Source organism: Lampetra planeri, chromosome 11, assembly GCF_965212315.1.
Source record: "Lampetra planeri chromosome 11, kcLamPlan1.2.h2, whole genome shotgun sequence".
In the NCBI taxonomy this organism is placed as follows: Eukaryota; Metazoa; Chordata; class Hyperoartia; order Petromyzontiformes; family Petromyzontidae; genus Lampetra; species Lampetra planeri.
Window position 1 is genome coordinate 12,857,869 of NC_136117.1, and position 20,122 is coordinate 12,877,990.

The window sequence follows — 20,122 nt, forward strand, 5'->3', positions numbered from 1 at the left end:
CTAACGTCGGCTTTAATTGCAATAAAAAAAAGTAATTTCACGAGGAAATATAACTGGGAAACAAGTACATCATCAAGGGATTACGTTAGAGTTTCATGACCAAATCTGGTTGTTTTGTGTTCTTCTTCAACTTGATCACGTACGTTTAACTATCAATGAGAGATGTGAGTCATTGGACGTGTAACTCAAAGGCCAAGAGGAGCGCGAGCATGAGCAACACCTTCAAACTACGCGAAAGCTTCCGCGTGCTGGGAGTTTTTGGGGGAATTAACTTCGCGAAGGAGCTGCCGATGGGTGACGGGAAACGTCGGACATCGGTCCCGACAACACGCGGCGCGACGCGTCAGAGGAGATGTTCAGCGCAATCGTGACAAACCTACGTGGTAGTTCTCTGGCTTCCTGCCCCGTTTAAAAACACAAATCGTGCCATAGAACTATACCTCAAGCAGGACTTTAATTGAAAATGAAAGTATTGAATATTCCGTAGAGGTTTTCTGGGGACAGATTTGTGGTTGCTATTAAGAAAGGATGCTGTCGCTGCATAATGGTTAACACCGGCAATAGACTTGCAATGTAGAGCTCGCTGGTTTGATTACATCTCCCAGTGCAGCAGTTGCAACAAGGTGCACGTATCTTACACCTCCGATTAGCACGGGTGTCTATGTACCTTGGGAAATAATTTCAACATACATACATACAAAACCCCTGCCTAAGCACACCCAGTAGTATACATGGATACACCACAATTAGTTGATTGGCACGCCGCATACAATGGGGTAAAGTGTTGGTATTTCTATCTCTTCCATGTGGAAGAGTAGGCCAACTGCCCTTTAGAGAGGCCCTCTAAAGCTGTGCCCAGTGGAGGCCTTTCCTCCAAGCAGTGGTGCGGAACAAGCGTTTGCAGGGCTGCACCTTTACCAGCCAACATATTAGCAGACAAATTGGTTTGCGATAACAGTAACGGAAGAGATGCATAACTCACATCTGGACACAGCTTTCATTGGCCCTCCAAGTAGCCGTAGGCTGTACATCTAAAGAACACACATTAATTAGCCGTGCCTGAGTTAGGATATCTCATTTATTTCACTTGCTTTTGTCCCAGGAGACCAGCGCCTACCTGAACCCAATTATCGTACAAACGTGGGCATGTTTTTTTTTAAATGGACCTTTTTAAAATCTCCGCATGAGTTGAGACAGTGCTTGAGCAACACCTCCAGACGTCTGCGGGAAACATAACACGCGCGGGAGGATGTGTAAGTGTCATTTGCACAAAAAAAAACATCAGTGTGGATAGCATTTTGTTGCACCTTTGTTTTAAGACCACCTTCACGCCAGACAAAAGCCACTGCTGGTGAAAGGCCCTCCACTGGAGCGGTGCTCTGGAAAGCCGCTCTAGAGGGCATTTTGACCGACTGTTTCATGCTGGCCAGACCTCCTGGTAGATGTGGGTGTACCCACATTTGTTCCCGCCGCATGTGACCTGCCGATCGACTAACTGTGGCGTGCCCATTTATCTTACGAAGCGGACAGAGGCCCCTTGATTTAACTGCCACAACGGGAGATCGAGCTTGCGACCTCGAGACGTCCGGTGTACTCACCATTAGGCCATGGTAGGACCACTCGTGCAAGGTGGTCTGGTCGATGCCTATTTATTATTGAAGCACACACAGTTGAGGGAAATATATGCAAGATTTTAAAAAATATATATAATATAACTCTTTACATATATTATTTTTTTCAAGTGGTGTGGCGGGGGGAGGGCGCTACTATCTACATATCATCACAAATATATTGCTTGCTCAAAAATTCGGTGCAATGGACGATAAATATTGAAGCTGGGAGAGATAAACAGAAATCAATAAGCACAGTTTGGAAACAATACAATCGACACTAATTTCTATCCAAGGACTTCAAGTCATCGATGTAAACCGTGTCCTCTGTTGCTCCTCTGAACTGGCGCTTTGCAACGGGTTTCCTCCTGGGAGGCCCAACTTCGAAGGGGGAACTTCGTTTTTTTCTCAATCGGAGCTCCCACTTTGTCAATTTTCGGAGCTCAACAAAACAAAACCAATTCGTTGATAATTTGCATGAAGCACCTCCGCTACAAAATAATCACAACCCCTGGGCATAACCTTCATCATGACACTAATTAAAAGCCCGCTTATTTACCCAGGAAAGTATCAATGAGTCTTCAGACTTTTTTCATAACGGTGCTCACTACATTGGGGTGCTTGGCTAATAGAATCACTGAGTGTTTCGGCCTCATTTTGGAGAAAAGCAAAATACACGAAAAAAATCCACGCCTACTGGAAGGTGACATGCCCCCGGTGGTCACCCATCCAAGTACCGACCAGGATCAACCCTACTTAGCTTCCACAATATAATGAGATTGGGCAAGCTAATCAATGGTTATTTCTCGTAATAAGATGATAAAACAATTATTTAAAGCTTTCGTGACTGCAGGGATTCATATTCTTGGTTCTTTCACACCTGATGATGTGTTGCAGACGAAACGTCGTGAGAATTTTTATTGTTTTATATTTGTACTAGCAGAAGTACCCGGCGTTGCCCGGGTGAAAAATATATTTCTTAATAACCTTACATATATACACAGATTTCATTGTTATGTAATGTTTGAAAGTTTTCAGAAGATTTTAAATGTATTTTCCCCCCGGGCAACGCTGGGTATATCGAGTTTATACCACAAAGTCGTCGCTTGACACGGGTGGGGTGTCGAGGCCTAGTACCGTGCAGAGCCTCCGGCCTCGCCTAGATTGCCCACCCGGCTGAGGCTGGGTACTGGGGCCGTTACCCCCCCCCCCCCCCCCCGCGCTACAATAATACTGTCTAATCGCTATAATTGTATTATCTACCGACCCTATAATAGTAATTGCACACATTGGGGTGGGGGGGAGTGAAGAGGACGTGAAACGTTGATGAATTTACCTCAGAGTCGCGTGTTAATGCGTGCGCATATTATTAACGTGAATTAAAAATGGCGTCCACCCCGCAGCGAATGCGTCGCTACCCGTTGCCAGGGGCAACCGCCGTGGAAAACCAAACGGACCAATCGTGTCTCGCAAATCCCTCACATTTCGTCCAATGAAACTGCGTATGGTCCGGCGACACACAGACACACACACAGACAGACAGACAGACACACAGACAGACAGACAGATTTGCGATTATATATATATAGATTACTTAATCATTTCCCTTCTACGTGACTTTACCGAAAGAACCAAGAATATAAGATGATAATAATAATAAACTGCCCCTTGTTAATCCACGGCTCAATGAAGTCCTCTCCCAATGCCATGTCAGTCATGGGGATTGTTTGGCCATACTTCACCATGCCGGTCAGTGCGGGTTGGTGAAACCGCTGGTGCCGGCCGTAACCCGGAATTGAACTCTGGTCGCCAGCTTCATAGTGTGGTGCGTTAACCACTGCACTGCTGCTTCCCCCTTGATGTTTGCATTAAGAATATTTTGAGCTCCATCAAACTATGGTATTGAGACTGCTCAGATATCACCTTTGAAATAGTGTTTACTTAACTTCGTGATTTGTTTAAATTCGATTTTTTTTTCGGCTTATGAAGCAGAATGTAGGATATTGCTTCCAGCAGAAGCCACATGAATAATTTACTGTGCTGCATGGCAAGTGCATTATTCTCACCACTGCAGATAAAACAACGCTAATGAATCACGTGCCGGCATAAACTTTTCCATCGGGGAAAAAAAAAACTATGTACATATTACATTTTTGACCGACCATCTTGCAGTAAATCACATTCTTTTATTTTACGAAATTGGAGTTGTTTAAAATTGATTAAACGATGATTTAGTGCACAGCCAATGAAGTGGCACAATGGTGAGAACTGTGCTCTAAACCCGCCCACTCTTAGTTTGATTCCTGGCCACGGTGATTGATATCCCCCACCTTTACCAACCAGTACTGACCAGTCCGGTGAAGTATGGTCAAACAACCCCCACGACCAACATGACATGGGGAGACCTTTATCCCGCAGTGGATTGAGAAATATTTTTTTATTATTATAAAAAAAATTATGAAATAGCCTATGACAAAACCACCCAGAATTTGTATTTTGCTTCATATCTTGGACGCTAAGCAGACTTGAGCCTGGATGCTGATTGCATTGGCGACAGAACGGGTCCTGGAGGCTGCTGCTGTCAGCCGAGGTCAATGCAAACAAAAAATCCATTGTTGTACTATGCTATGCTCAAACGTCTATGCTCCCCGTTTTAACCAACCCGTCTCAAACCTCATCGTTCACACCGCTGTAAATTCACTCGCACGTGCAATGAGCTCGATTCACTTTTTGTGCTCCATGTAATACAAGTTCCCCTTTTACTGCACATGTTTCCCGAACAATAAACGCATCTTGGCTCTATGAGCCCCAGGCAGCACATCTGAAAAAAAGCCCTTTAATCTTGTTCTACTGTGCTCATTGCACCTTTGGGGAATCGCTGGAGACGCGCAGCCCTTTATAGTCTGGTCACGCATGCACGGCCTTGTAGGGATAGCACGAAGCTTGAGTTGTAATTACAGAATTTCATTTTATGCGATTTTTATTTGGGTTTATTTGTGCTGGATGTATCCATTTAGCGTGGGAAAACGTTTTCTTCTTTCAATTCAAATTTAACATAATTTATTTATTCACACATTCAATTCCTTCAAGGAAAGAGACTTCGTTTTTCGTGTAAATTTCACCCACTGCCCATACCAGTTCAGTCATGCAACATTGTGGAGGTATAACTTTTTTCAGAATCATCATCGTCATCAACAGTCGTGGTAAATTCACTGTTGGATGATGAAGGCCTCCCGAAGCAACCACCTTCCTTCATAATCCGGCAATATTTAACCATTTCATATCTAGCCTTCCTCACTCAATCCGAGGGTTGGCCACGATATTAAGTATCCTACACTACAGGGGCTCTATGTTCAGCAGTTCTTGCGAGTTGTCCCATCCTGAGCGCTGTCCAAGCAACTAGAGTTCTCAATCCGAGCTCTTCTGGGTAGGCCCTCAGCCTAGCTTTCCTGGGACCGAGCCTTCAAGTGTACCATCTTCTTCAGGCATTGTGCAAGTTTCCGCAGGACGTGCGCCAAAAGTAAACTCGCAATTTGCAGCTTCTTTTGGCAACAATCCACTGCTGGATGAGGGCCTCTCCACGCAGTTTGGCGAAAGGGGAGAGCTCAGGGTCGGTTCAAATATCACTCGCCGGTGATGTCAGCCCGAACCGGAAATCCAACTCGGGTTTCTGGGTCCACAGGGCAGTGCGCTAAGATTGATCTTAACCTACATTCTTTCACAAGGCACGCTTCAAAACACCAAGCTCACCGCAAGGCAGATATGTCGCATATCTTTGACATTTAAAACCTATTCCTTGCCTGTCAGTTTTAAATGTATAATTGGATTTTTTGTTTGGACAATATGAATGTAATTGTTCCTGAGTCACACTTTATAGCTCATCATATAATATCACTTATTTTATTGCTGGTACTTGACATTTGGTACTAATTTAAAGTTTCCTCGTAATTTGCATTGCTTGACGTTGTTTTATCAATGTGTATTGTCATCTTGACTTAAAGCTTTCGTGTCTGCAGGAATTCATATTAGTTCAAAAAAATCACCTATCTATGTGACTTTACCAAAAGACCCAAGAAAACGTGCATTGTCATCTTTTAATCACCCAGGTCTTCATTTGGAGGTCATTTTCGTCTCAACAGGCTTTCTACTTCGTTTTGAGTCCAGCAACATGCTGAACTTGCAATCCAGAGGTCCCCAGTTCAATTATATTTGCCGGCTCGGCAGACGAAGCGATGGGGCACGTTTCCAAAATCCACCTGCGTCTGTCCACCTAGCCGTAATAAATGGGTACATCTGCAGTTAGTCGATGGGACGGTCGCGTGCGGTGGGGTAAAGCATGGGCAATCCCATCTCTTCCCAGATGTCTGCCCAGCGTGAAAAAGTAATATCAAATACCCTCTTGTCACGAGAGAGGTGGTGGGGAGGGGGGTGGCTTTCTGCAGCCGCCTCCACAGAAAAGTGGCGCGAACACGAAATTTCAGGGGCTGCACCTCTAGCGTTCCATGTCCACATATCCCGGTCATTCACAGGAGCGCAACATCTCCAAGTCTGCCCGGCCGCAAATAATAAAAAGGTCAACTGTGCCCCCCCTCCCCCCCCCCCCCCGTCGTGACGTCCTTGTTGCATAAAACCGTGGCCGTCCGTGATGCTGGGAGATGACCCCCCTCTAGCCCGCCGACACCGCGAGAGAGTGGAGCCTCTCTGCCGTGTCCCGCGAGCGCCATCGCTAATGGGGGGGAGGGGGCGGGGTGGGGGGCTCGCCAAAGTGGCGCGCCGCTCCTTTTCATGTGCGGGATAAAAAGGCTTCTTCCTCATCAATAACTAATAGCTGCGTGCCAGAGCGATGTGCGACCGAGGAGGAGGAGGAGGCGATGGGGGGGAGGGGCGGGGTGAGCGGGGTGAGGCGTGGCACGGCGAGTGAACCCTCTTACGGGGTTTGGGGGGCAGCAAGGGAAATGCATCACCCGTGCCTTCACCACGCATCCCACCACCGACTCTCCGAATTGCTGGCCGCATCATCGTCAGGCTCAGGTAAAATCCCAGATGAAGCCCCCCACCCCCACCCCACACAATTCATCGCCATCGCTCTCCTACGATTCCTGCGATGCAGCAACCCTTTTGGGCACCTGCACACGGGATTATTTCATCGCTCCATCCGTTTGCGGTAGACGTGCTCCCATGTGCGTTCCCTCCTTTGATCAATCCCCCTTGCCTCCCGAAGGTGGGAAACCCCTAAAACGCCACGCCCAGCGTGACACGCCTGATGATGCCACCAAGCCCCCCCCCCCTCCATCATTATCATAAATAAACAATCCCCGTTGTTTTCGAAGCGCGTGCGTTTTGGTGTGGTGTGTTCTACAATTTGCTTTACATTACCCCCCTGAATTGATAGCATCTATCGATTGTGCAGGCGGTGCGATTGCACCACCGCCCGGGGGGCCAGAGGGACGCAGGCACTGTGTTACGAAGAGGGGGGAGGAAGATTGGACAGGGAGGCCCAATTCATTCCCTGCACCAGTGCTCATCCCAACCAAGCTGCGGCACTGCCCTATTTATCGGCTTAGTTATCCAGTGGCTGAAACATTTAAAAATCGATTCCTTGGGCTCATCCCAACTGGAAGATGTTATCTGATAAAGAGAGCAGTATTGAATCAGACAAGGTATTGCAAAGGCGAAAAAAGAAAACTGGATAAATGCTGAACACGCTCCGTTGTGTAATGTAACACTTTGAGACGGTCACGCGCCACACTAATTTGCAATGATAAACGAATTAAAAACTCAAGTGGTGATGAATGCAGATAAGTAAATGTGATACGGATAATTCACAGTCTGTCTCATCAGCACTTGTTACAGATTGCAAAATGAATTAACCCTCCTGCACGGAATACCAAGTTCGTTTCGCCTGCGTGGTGCTTATACCGTTACGCGCCGCCGCTGCAAGACACCAACTTGCCCAATCATAATTGGAGGCAAGTCGGACAGGAAATGAACGGGTAGCCAATATAAATGCCTTCTACCTTCACAAGCCCAATGTGTGTCCATGCCGCGCAACTTTACTCCGCACGCAACAACGACGACGCTTTCACTAGGAGTCTGCATACCGTACAAATCAGCAAAATAGGGTGGAATCGTGGTGAATCATTTGCACCCGAGAGACGTGAAGCGTATGGACGAAGATGCTGGTTTGTTTGCCAGACCCGCTTGGCTTGGGACATTGCTGCTTGCGTGCAAAAGAATTGGTTTTGATATCGCTCGCCACTGATGAAAGCTGTGGCCCGAGATTCAGGTCACCCAGTTCACAGCACTGTAGTATCACCCAGCACTCTATCCCAAGGCAGCAATTGTTATTTTGTTACCCTTTTATTGTTTAAATATAATTCATCGCATCGCTGTTGGATAAATAAACTCCCTCGAAGCAATGTAATGCCGTGGAGCCTTAACGGGATTCCCACTGGCAGTCTTTATAATATACGTTGATCCCATTCATAGATACCCAACCGCTTTCTTCGCAACAGGTGATCAAATATTGTAAACGCAGGGGCTCCACATGTTACAGAGGGGAGTGATAAAATATTTAATGAGTGTTTTGATACTGGTGCGAGACGTGCGGAGGCTTTTAAACATTATGTTATTCTCTCCAATAATTCCTCCCTTATTACTTTAGCAGGGGTTATCCATCTTACCTATAAATGGAACACCCTGTTGATGCAAACCTGCTCTTCCTTTTGTTGTCGAACGTACGAACCCTGCCGGTGTTTATTCGCGAGGTGTGTGCGCGTCGCGCGCGCAGCTCGGGCCGCGAGGAATTGGGGCCAGACGCGAGGTGGAGTTCTATTGTCCGTGCCGTTTATGGCTGGGCCCACGGGGGGTGGATGGCTGGGCTGGGCAAGAGGCCATTTTTTTCACTCACGTCTGTGTCGTCACCCAGCATCTCCTGTCCAAACAAAACAAAAAAAAGCCGAGCCTCGCCGGCTACAACAAACAACAACAACAACAAGGGTAAACAAATATTGATGAAAATTCTCACGCGCAAAAAATCAACAATTTGACCTCAACCTCACGGTGCAGGACCTCGCACGGTGTAGACTTGTCGTCTTCTGCGGAATATCAATCTTTATTGTCATGTACATTATTTATAATAACACAAATAAACATGGTGAGATGTATTTATCTTGGAAAGCCTGACTGCCAGGTAAATAAAGCACCGCCGACGCTTGTTATTCGCATCATAAACTCGAGCTGTGGTCTATCCGCGGCTGGATGAAGGCCTTCCCACGCTGATATCATCCCTCACAGTTCTGAACAACTCCTAAATCTCGCTCCTGCACACGAGCAGATTTCATCGCTCCATCTCCTCAGTGCCTGGCCTGTCTCGGGGCATTTGTTTTTATATTTCGCTCTCGTTCCATTCCTTCTAGCGATTAATGTCCTGCGCAAGCCCACTTACTCCTCGTCGGCTTTTGATAAGTCACACTCTGCTGATGATGAGCATCAGAAAGTCTTAAACTAGTCTGGACTTTGCCTGCTTAAACAAATGTTGTTTGAGGACATTGGTCTGGAAAGTCCGTGGGCTGTGGACCAAAATGTGATATTCTTACGAGGTGAAAGGGAAGCATTTGGGGGAGCCGTGTCGTAATCGAACACAGTAGACCCGAGTCCTCATCAGGAATCGAGAATTCATTAACTGAACTTCATGGGAACCTCATTTGCCAGTAGCAAAATATTATAATTGTTTTTTTTACCCTTTTATCTGGCAACAAAACTGACACCTTTTTTACAAGGAGTCATGTTTGCATTGACCACAATACCTGCAGTCGGAATGCAAAAAAAAACATAACTCTGATAATGTATGCACTGTCCTTGAAGTTGATTGGTCCACACCAGAGACAGCTTTCTTTAGAGCCTAGTCTCACATGGTGTTGGACCAGATGACGCCAAAAGGCGCACCAAAATGCAAACATGACTCCTTGTAAAAAAAAAGGTGTCAGTTTTGTTGCCAGATAAAAGGGTTAAAAAAACAATTATCCTTGGGAACTGTTGCCCATTTGCGGGAACAGCGGAGGGAGCGATGTGGTTGAATGCTGTTTGAGGAACCATGCAGCCTTGTTGAGTCTCCTGCGTAGAGGGGTTCGCGGTCGCGCGGCGCGTCTCCCTCCAATGCGTTTTCGGGTCGCACCACCGCGTGTTAATTCGGCACTGGTGTCCGACGTTTCGCTACACGTGCCGGGAGCTTATACAGGCACAGAACCGAGGCCGCTCACTTTCACGCGCGACTAGACGGCATCGCCGGCTGCAGCAGCATCAGCTGCCGCTGGTGCCAGTGCGCAGTGGTGCCTGTGTCGCCGATCGGATCAGATCTACGACGTCCGACTGCCGACGCCGTTCGTCTGTTAACTCCTCGTCCTGCTCGCCGCCGCCGTGTAGGCTGGCCGATGTTTGTGATGTTCATCGGCCGTCGGCACCCACAGCAACCCCATGCATGGCTCACACTCGCGCGATGAGAGTGACAGGCGGACAGCAGCGATTTTACAGATGGCACCGCTTCGAGCCAGATTGCGTGGAGAGAGAGAGAGAAAATGAAATACGTAGTCATAATACATGTGACAGTCAGGCCACGGATGCTGTTTGACATGTACCGTAGGCTTAGCCATATTGTGATCTGGTGTTGGTTTGTTGTTTTTTCGCTGGCCGTGCATGTACGCTCATGATTATTGCATCCGATCGTTGTGGCTCGGCCCTCGCTATGATCTGTAGAGTTAAGCAACAACAACAGCCGTGCTAAATGAAAGACTAATACAGTCAGCATGTTTTGGCCTTTGAAATTACTGCTGAACATGGTAGTAATTCAATATTATTTGGTCAGCCTTGACATTTTTTGTTAAAATCGTCTATTAATAATGTAACGAAACGCATTTAACAAAAACAAATATTTGCACATTTCTGAAGGTTCACGTAATTTGCTGCGGCTATGACACGTGGACAAGTTGTGAAATACAAATGTAACGAGAAACATTCCTCACGTTAAAGTGCGAAATAGTTAACACGCCGCACACACACGGTGGCCTGAGTTCGATTCGCTGCCACGGCGAACATCAGTGGCAAGAGATAACTGAACCGGTCCTGGACATGCCCCCCCCCCGCGCTTCACCATCCCACATTGACCAGCATGGTGAAGTGTGAAAAACAAAAAAAACATGACCAACGCAGCATCCAGGAAGCTCCACATACATACAATGCGGCCAATCTCATTCGATGTCAGCAGCTGCTGAGGGTCTAACCGAGTTGGTTCTTGAATGGGTGACCGTCCAGGGCTTGCCAGGTGTTGTAGGCGTGGTGCTGCGAGGTGGGGTGTGTGCCTTCTGGTCCTTTCAGTTTCCTTTATCAAATAAAATACATCTCCCCCGCCACCCCCCCCCCCCCCAATGACCTTTGTGATATATCGCACGCCTAACATGTTTGCATTGGTCGATGCAGCCTTTTGGGCACAAAAACCGCAGAGCGCATGCACAATTTAATATCGCGCATATTAGCGCAGACATCGCTATTCCTCCCGCATTATAAATAGAGCTCTAAGTTGCAATATCTCCGCGCCTACGCACGCACGTGTGCGCGCGTGATGGAACAAGCGTTACGTTGCTGCTGGGTGGAGGGGCCCTGGGTGCGCGCCCGTGCTCCCGCGTGCCACCGCGCTCATTCCGTCTCGTCTCCCGGCACAGAGCCACCCGCCTGGGTCGCCGAGGGGCCATCCATCTCACGCTGCCCACGCGCAGACGGCTCGAAACCTTTGCAACCGTGCCGAATCCTCCTCGCGCTCCCCTCTCACTCTGCTCGCTCTGTCTCTCACCCCCGTGTCCCCTCACTCCTCTGACCCCCCCCCCTCCCTCCCTCCCTCCCTCCATGACCCTCCAACTGACGGCAGGAAATCCACCGGGCGGCGTGTGCATCGCCCAGTCCCTGAAGATCCCGCACGAGCCCAAGCCGAGCGACTTCGACAAGATCATCCACCGCCTCATGGAGACGCCCAGTGCCCGCGCCATCATCCTCTTCGCCAACGAAGACGACATCAAGTGAGTCGTCACTCGACGCGGCCCGGACGCGCGTGCGTTGACAACGACAAAAACGACAAAAAAACGACAAACATCCCAAGTGAGCTGTTGTTAGGGGGAAGTGCTGGTAGCGAGTGCTTATTAAGCCCACTAAGTGGTGGGGGTTATTATATCAACACGCCCAGCCACATTTGGCTTCCATGTTCACACACTGCACAGAAAGGCGGAGTCGACCTAGGGGAGAACCAGGACTGGTTCAGATAATTACCACTGAAATATACATACACAAAGACAAAGATCCCCCGTATAGACTTAACAGACTGTTGGGGCAAGTGCTGTTAGCGAGTAGCACCTATGGAGGCTAATGGCAATGTTTACACGCCACACCAGTTATTCATTTCAGGCTGAGTCGACCTAGGGTTAGGCCCAGGACCGGTTCAGATATTTGTCACTGGATTTGGCCGTGAGTGGGAATCGAACTCTTGTCGTCGGGTTCGAAACGCAGCCGTGCTAACCACTACACTACAGCTCCCCACTAAATACATACACAGACAACTATATGTATACACAATCATGTTATTACACACGTATACATGAATGTACATAGTGAAAAACATTTTACGTGATTTTTTCCCCGTAAAAAGCCAGCCAACAATAATGCCATGCCCCCCCCCCGTCCATCCCTTCTCCCCCTTTTTCCCGGTCGATACGAAAACAGCTCCAGTTGTTATTGGGCATCGCGGTGTCTGATGGGATTCATAAGGGTCGGCGGTGAGGATTCTCTGGATAAGCGACGGAAGAATGATGGCCAACGAGCTAACATGAGTCGGTTCCCGAGCCTACAATCGCTGCGGAATCCATGAGGAAACCAGAACCGAATTTGATCTGCTTAAATTAATATAATTCAGCGTTATGCGACGTGTATAATTCACACATTCTTGCGTGTGTTTTTTTTATTTTTACTGCAAGGCTCAGTGTCGCCGAGTTCTAGGGAAAGTGCCATTGTGGAGAACGTTTAAAAATATTTAAAAAAAAAACATTACCGTCGGTAATTCATCCTCGATATTACTCGCAATGTCACAACATTGTTGAGGTCAGTTTGAAACGCCGTGCAATTAATACATCCTCTATTCCACTGGACGTGACATATTGACATGAATATTTCTTTTAAATTTAAATTGCTCGCTCAGCACAAAATTGTACAATACGTCTGCATTTCGTCAAACGTTTATTGTATAATATTTTTTTTACTTTTCAAGGGAACTTCAGAAGTTTTTCTCTTTGTTATAATTCACCATGAACTGTGAGATGTGTTTGGTCTTTAATATGTCGCTGTCGTACAACACTTGAGCGTATGCATTCAGTCGGTGTCGGTTTAATATGAATTGTGAACGAGAACATCAACGGTTGTCTCAAATACACACAATCATCCATCATCACCATCAGCCACGCTCGCCATATCACTGTTGGATGAAGGCCCCCTCCTCAAGCCAGCCGCCGTCTTTCACTATCCCCTGCAATAACCCACCTGGCACCTCCGCCACGAACTGAAATCACCACTCCGTGGGTTATCCTCTGAGGGAACGCATTCCATTTCCTCAGCTGCCGCTCAATCATCGTTCTTGACCACCGGCCATGACTCCTTCTAGCCAGCAGCGTGTCCTGCCCGAGGCCACTTTAAAAAAAAATGTTAACAGTTTGATTGATGTCAAACATTATACATTAATAAATAAAAATCAGATGCGCTACACATTCATGAATAGGACTGCCTTAAAATATAAAAACGTAAAAACAGGCGACGTTTTGGGCAATGGCCCTCGTTTTTATGTACTGTGAAGAAGGGCCATTTCTCGAATGTTGTTTGTTATATATTTTGTTTCTTTTTAAAGAAAGTGTTATTGCGGAATGCGTTGAGTTTCGTTGCCGTGAATACTATAACATGTATTCTCCAAAGCAACCGTAGCCTCACTTAATGAATTCGCTTGTCCATCTATTTGCGTCCGTGTCCAACAGAACATTCCCCACCGATGTCTAAAGTAATCTCATCCATAAGCTTTATTTTCGTCCCTTTAGCTATAGATATTTTGTCAATGTGACTTGTGTTTTGACTGTGGGAAGTCACGTGAAATAGCATTCGATAAATAAGTTTCGCCCTGTGACCTGGAGACACCAAACAATACGAAGCATTGCTTACAAATAGACAAACACAGCGATCATGAGGCTGGGGTTTACCCGGGGAATATAGAAGCCACTTATTTCTTCTCACAAAGGAGGAAACTTATCTATAGTCTCTTGTAATTTGGCTGATTATGTCACCGTGGTTGGGGATAGTCAGCTGAAGACAACGTCAAAACGCAGCGTTCCTGCCAAATCTACACTCAGTTCTGGGCACCGATCCCAGATGGGGCATCACTGCCGGCACCATTCCGCGCATCGCCTGGCCAATTTTTTTTATAAATAATCTCGACGAATGGCTCACCCCTGACCTTTTTTCTGCGCAGTCCGATGTTATCGAGGGTGACCAGTGCCCATCGGCTACACACGTGGAAATAAAGCAGGTAGTTTCCACCTCTAACTGTGAATCAAATCTGAAAATGAGGCGAAAACCCCATCATAGCGGAATAATAGTGCAGGCTGGAAAACCATTTCAAACAACAAAGAAAATGCTGTACAAAAAAATCACACAGGCTTTGTGGGTATGTAGAAACCATCAGCATTTCCTGAAGCATTGTATGTATGTCGAACTTCTTTTGCACTGTACACTGTCAACCATGCTAATTGGAGGTGCGGGGGAAGGACAACAAACTAAACACACAAAGCAATTCTCAGGAAATTCGTGTTAAATCTAGATTATTTGAAAGTGCAAAGCCTCAGTGGCTTCCTAATATCGGAAGCAAGAGCGTTCCAGACGGCCGCAGAAGCGCGTCTGAAAGCACGCGTTGCAGTGACCGTCTTTGTTCGATGGCCATCCAAAAGCCGCTGCGAGGATGACCGGAGTTTGGCGTGATGGTTTATGGTCCTTGCCGAGATCGCCCAGGCATTGCCGTTCATTTGCGGCGAGCACTTTGTGCGCAATGAGTGTGACCTGAACATTTGTTGCCGTTTCACAGCTTAATTGCTTATCTCCGAAACACGCCGCACGTAAGAAGAATGAGAAGCACTGAAACAACAGCTTATTTTACTCTCCAGGCCTGCCTCCTAATTGTGTGGTTACAGGCACCGCGTGCCAATTTCAGAACATTTTTCTTGCGCGGTTTGCCGGCGACTTGGTTGAAAGCCTTGGAGAAGTACACACGTGGAGCCATTTAGACAAACGTCGATATTTTGTTTTGTTCCAATGGCCCATCTCGGTGGATAGAGCAACAGGGGCGACTGGGTATTAGCTCTCGAGCTCCGACACGGTGCATTCGACCAAAGCAGCCTCATAGCAGGTTAAAGTCAATTCGCATAATCAGCCGTGATCTATCCACTGGCTTAGATGAAGTCCTCCCCGAGCTGTCGCCATCTCTCACGGTCCTGTGACGGAATGACACGACAAAAAAATATAAATGTTACGTATCCCGTTCATCATACGAAAGCTTTAATTGAATGGAAGCAAAAGGCAACCGGTTGCTGAGGCCACTGCTGGAAATAAGGCGTCAACTAGAGGAAATTAGAGGGTATTTGTTTTACTCTTCCAAGCTTGAAAATGATGTATGCATTTAAACAAAATTATGCCAACAGCACCTGTCCTGCGCTTGCCACCTGCACATGAGCCGCGTCTGTCGCTGCCATCGCCTCGTTGGGCATCTTCTTGGATGCCACTGTTTTGTTTGTTGATCTCCCTCGTGGAACATTTTCAACAACGTATGGAACAAGGGAGAATCTGCTTGTTAATCACAATGCTTAAACAAAAACTGCATTGCACGAGGCACCCAAAAGCCTTGTTCGGCTTCGGCCTTTCACCACCCAGTCACGAGTGACCTCAAGGACCAATGTGGACACAGGTGATCATTCGTTCGTTTGGCAAGAACATTCACAACTTTGAACTCAAAGCACGAGCAAAATGTTTGTTTTTCCTGCTCAACATTGAGCCTGTGCTCATCTCTCTATTCACAGCCCTGGGCCAGTGGTAGAAAATGCCAATTCCTACGGCAGGGATGGGTTGTCTGCATAGGTCAACCACTGTTAACGTCCCCACAAGGTTGTGGGGAATAGCAACAAACGAAACGCAAAAAGCAGTTCTAAAGAAATGGGTTTTCAATCTAGATGATGATTTAAAAGTGCATTGCTCCAGTGGCCTCCTAATATCACAAGGAAGAGCGTTCCACACTGCCGCAGAAACGCATCTTTAAGCGCACGATGCGGTTACCGCCTTTGTTCGATGGTTTAGCCAACAGCCGCGAGGATGACCACCGGAGTTCACGTGATGGTTTTTGCTCCTTGACGAGCTCGCGAGCTATTGTGGCTTATAATACCTCGCCACCTCCTATTACATGGCTGGGAATCACCGCTCGTCTGACACCCCCCCACACCTCCCCTACCCCGCCCCCCCACGCCCGCCTCCCTCGGACGCAGACGGCTCCTGGAGGCCACGCGGCGTGCGAACCAGACGGGCCACTTCCTGTGGGTGGCGTCGGACAGCTGGGGCTCCAAGATCGCCCCCATTCGCAACCAGGAGGACGAAGCGGAGGGCGCCATCACCATCCTGCCCAAGCGCGCCTCCGTGTCCGGTAGGGACGCTCAGACGGAACCTTGGGCACGGTCTCCTGGCGCACCGCACCCTGACCGGATGGCCGTATGAACGGACAATCCCGCACCTCCAAGTGGCGAAAGAAATTCAACATCCGTAGATACATACAGCAGCGCGATACAATGTTTTTGGCCTGTGACAATTTGCACCCATTCTAGGCCCCCGCGATTTGATGAATTGTCATGATTTGGGATAGTAATTCGAAAAATAGCAATATTTTTTTATTGTTTTAAAAGTCCATCTAATATTGTGATGAATATTAGCACCCCTTTTGGCTGCAGGGGTCAATTTATACACGTGTATAGCTCGTTATCAATTCACTCCACGTTGCTCATGGGGGGGTTGTTTCACCATACTTCACCACGCTGGTTAGTGAAGAGGAATGGTTGCTCAGGACCGGTTCAGATATGACATGACAATGATGTTAGCCACGGCCGGAAATCAAACTCGATTGGCCGGGCTCGTATTGCAGCACGTCAACCACTGCGCCACCGCTCCACCCGGCACGGAACACTTTCAGTATGGGGCAATGATTACGATGAATATAAAGATAATTCTCCCATGCACACGATTCAATGAATGTGTCGTGAGCATAAAACCGTGCTTTAATTGGTGAATCATCGATCGCATCGTTACACCCCCCCCCCCCCCCCAACGTTCGGCCCTTAACAGTTTGGTTGAACAGCAGTAAGCCGTGCACACAGGTGTTTGTATCAAATAGGAACACGTGCCAAGTTAGGCACTGTGAATTGGACTCACCAGGTGTTCTGTGTATCTCGTGTCGGAGTCGATGGTTCTTCTGCCACGCACCTGGGCCAGACGTAAAAAGCCCGGCTCCGTGTTAGAATGAATCCGTCACTGGTTTTTGTTTTTCTTTCTTTTACTGCCACCGCCAGGAGGTGTAATTAGATTTCACAATTTTCACCACGGTGGGTGTGGATACGGCGGCGCATTACTGCGGATGCATTGCACACCTTCGCCGTTGATGGGGAAACTTTAGGAAGAAATCAATACCAACCTCCAGAGCACATTACCGTGTGGATTCTAAATGGAGTATGGGGTTGGAGCTGTATTTCCACACACTAATTATTGGGCCGCTCATTTTTCAAAAGAGTTGGAATATCAACCCCCCCCCCGTTTGGTTCTTGGTTGTTCCGTAAGGTACGTCAGGCTGCGAACACGCAATTCAATATGCGGCACGCAAACTCGCTCCGAATTAAACAATGTATAAAACATCGCACCGGCCAGGCTACGATTGGTTGGATTTTATTATCAATTGTCGTATAATACGTATACATTCATAATTTAAACAGTTGTATTTGACATTTTTTACTTGCCTTGAATTTTCTATGCTCACAAGACAATAATATCTTTCAAACTACTTATGCTTCGTGCACATCAGGTCATCTACGTATTACTGCCCCCCCCCATCCCCACGCCTGGGGTCATACAGTAATTCGTAAAATAATTCATTCAATTTTGTCTCAGTTTTAACGTCCCGTTTGAAACGTACCCCAGTTTATTTTGTCCGGATCACAGCATTTTCTTTTGCCTCTTTACACACACGCATGGTGCTATCCGCACGTCGCGTTTATGTGCCACGAATGGGGGCCATTACGCAAAACGCCATCGATTTCATATATATATTTTTTTTTATCACGAGGCAGTGTTGTTGACGAGCGTGTTGAGTTTGTGTTCGTCGTTAACTGTCCCTGCGCGCCGCTGCCATAGCGACAGCGTCGCCAAATAATTTGTTTCGTTCGACCATCGATTGCAATGTATTTCACCCGACGCACCATCGTGACGCACCTGTGTTTCACAGGGGTAGCACACTCGCGACGATGCTCCCTTGGATCATAAAATTCGACACCCGACCGCTCGTTTTGCACGACAGAACCGCTCTAACTATTATTATTCCTCTTGACCCCGTTACCCACACCCCCTTGCTGTTTTACCGGCACGGTTGCCCCTCTAAGCAATATTCGCCTAATAGACCGGCTGAGCAAACCCCCCCCCTTGACCCACCGTGAATGATATTGGCTGGCGCCGAGCAAGCCTCCGCGTTGTCCGACCTCTCGCACCCGCAGAGTTCGACAAATACTTCACGTCCCGTACGCTGGAGAACAACAGGAGGAACGTTTGGTTCGCTGAGTTCTGGGAGGAGAACTTCAAATGCCGGCTGAGCCGCCACGGAGCAAGGCAGACCGTGCACGCCAAAAAATGCACCGGTAAGTCCTTGATGCACTTTGTGTTTTATTCGTCAGGGTTGGCCTGGCCGGTGGCTCAGAGATCAGAGCGTTGAGCACTGAGCTGGTGACGCTGAGATCCTGGGTTTGAAATCCAGGCAGCCGGTTGTGATTAACGCCGGGTTCTTAAGGGTCCCTGAGCCTGAGAACATTGCCTGTCATCGCGTGATCAGGCAGACGTCCTTTGACATTTTAAAACAGAGATCCGGGCACCGACTTAGTACAATTGAAATCTGAGGTTTGTTTGCATTCAGGATTCAGCCATGTGGGATTGAAAATTTGGTTCTCAAGTGCAGTAAGTTAATGGTATTATCCCAGTTATACAAACGACTGCACATAAAAAAACCCATCACGATGAATTTGGTTCTAAACTTAATTACATTAATGTATAGCTCTGATAATTAAACCGCCATATGATGAACATTATTCTCAATGGCAGGGCAGGTGGGAAAGTGTTGTTGCCTAATGTATGGGACAGCCGTCACTTGAAGGCATCTCAGAGGTGTTTCTGTAGCATCCACTTCCGTGGGCAGTTCATAGGCGAAGGGCTGCTCTGCAAGATATCCGAGTTTGAAACTCCGTCTCGTTACCAGTGGCACAGTCGTGATGATACAAATATTTTTTCGTAAACATTTGACTTGAAAAACCTCCGCACTTCATCACGAACGTGTTAAATATAGATCTTTAATACTTGGGGACGAGTGCAGAAGAGTAATGACACGCATGCCCTTTGATTTAGCTCCGTTCATGCGCGAGAAGCAAGTACACACTCCGGGAGACGTTACGCGTTCCTATTTTGTTTGGCAGGGAAATAAAACGTTTTTGAAATACACACGTGGAACGAAATACAAACGAAAAGTACACTCACGTTATAACAATGACGCCGAAGACAATTGTCGCCACTGCATCCCTGCAGCAAGAAAAACCCTAAAGAACGTTCCCGCGAAGGCCCATCCTTTGCAAGGCTCGTCCATGCAATATTAATCGCAGGGACGTTCGCGAGGCTGTCAATAGTTAAGCTCGCGTGGTTCCGTACGACGCTTTCGCCCCGCCGAGGGCCCTGGGTTCGACGCGTCGGTGTATAGGCCCGTGCCTCACTCGGCGTCTGTCACGTGGCCCTGCTCTCTGCAAAACTCACAACCCAGCAGAGACGACCTCCCCCCCCCCCGGTGGGATCAATGAGTCACCCTTAGCCAGTGCCTTCTGCGAGCGTCGTCGGAACCGAGGGGAGATTCGGTCCGTTTTCGGTGCTGCGTTTGGCCATGTCTCACGAGACGGAGGGCACGCGGTGGGGTCGGAGGGGGTCACGGCAGTGCGGCGTCAGGTGAAGTTTCGTGGACCCATCGCGAAGCAGGGCTGGTCAACACAGAACGAGGATCTTCTTGGTTCTTTCGGTAAAGTCACGTAGAAGGGAAGTAAGAAAACAATAAAAAATTAAACATAATAAAGTAATTCTCACGACGTTTCGGCCACAACGCAAGCAGCCAT

General features: G+C 47.7%; 1 protein-coding gene across 2 annotated transcripts in view; it reads left to right on the forward strand.

Moving 5' to 3' along the window:
• LOC144721332 (metabotropic glutamate receptor 8-like) overlaps positions 1-20,122 on the forward strand; it is a 118,243-nt gene that overhangs the window by 34,226 nt on the left and 63,895 nt on the right. For both annotated transcript variants that reach the window (XM_078598873.1, XM_078598874.1), the window contains exons 4-6: positions 11,530-11,677; positions 16,214-16,368; positions 18,476-18,616. In XM_078598873.1, coding sequence (XP_078454999.1) covers positions 11,530-11,677; positions 16,214-16,368; positions 18,476-18,616 — 444 coding nt within the window. The remainder of the gene's footprint in view (positions 1-11,529; positions 11,678-16,213; positions 16,369-18,475; positions 18,617-20,122) is intronic.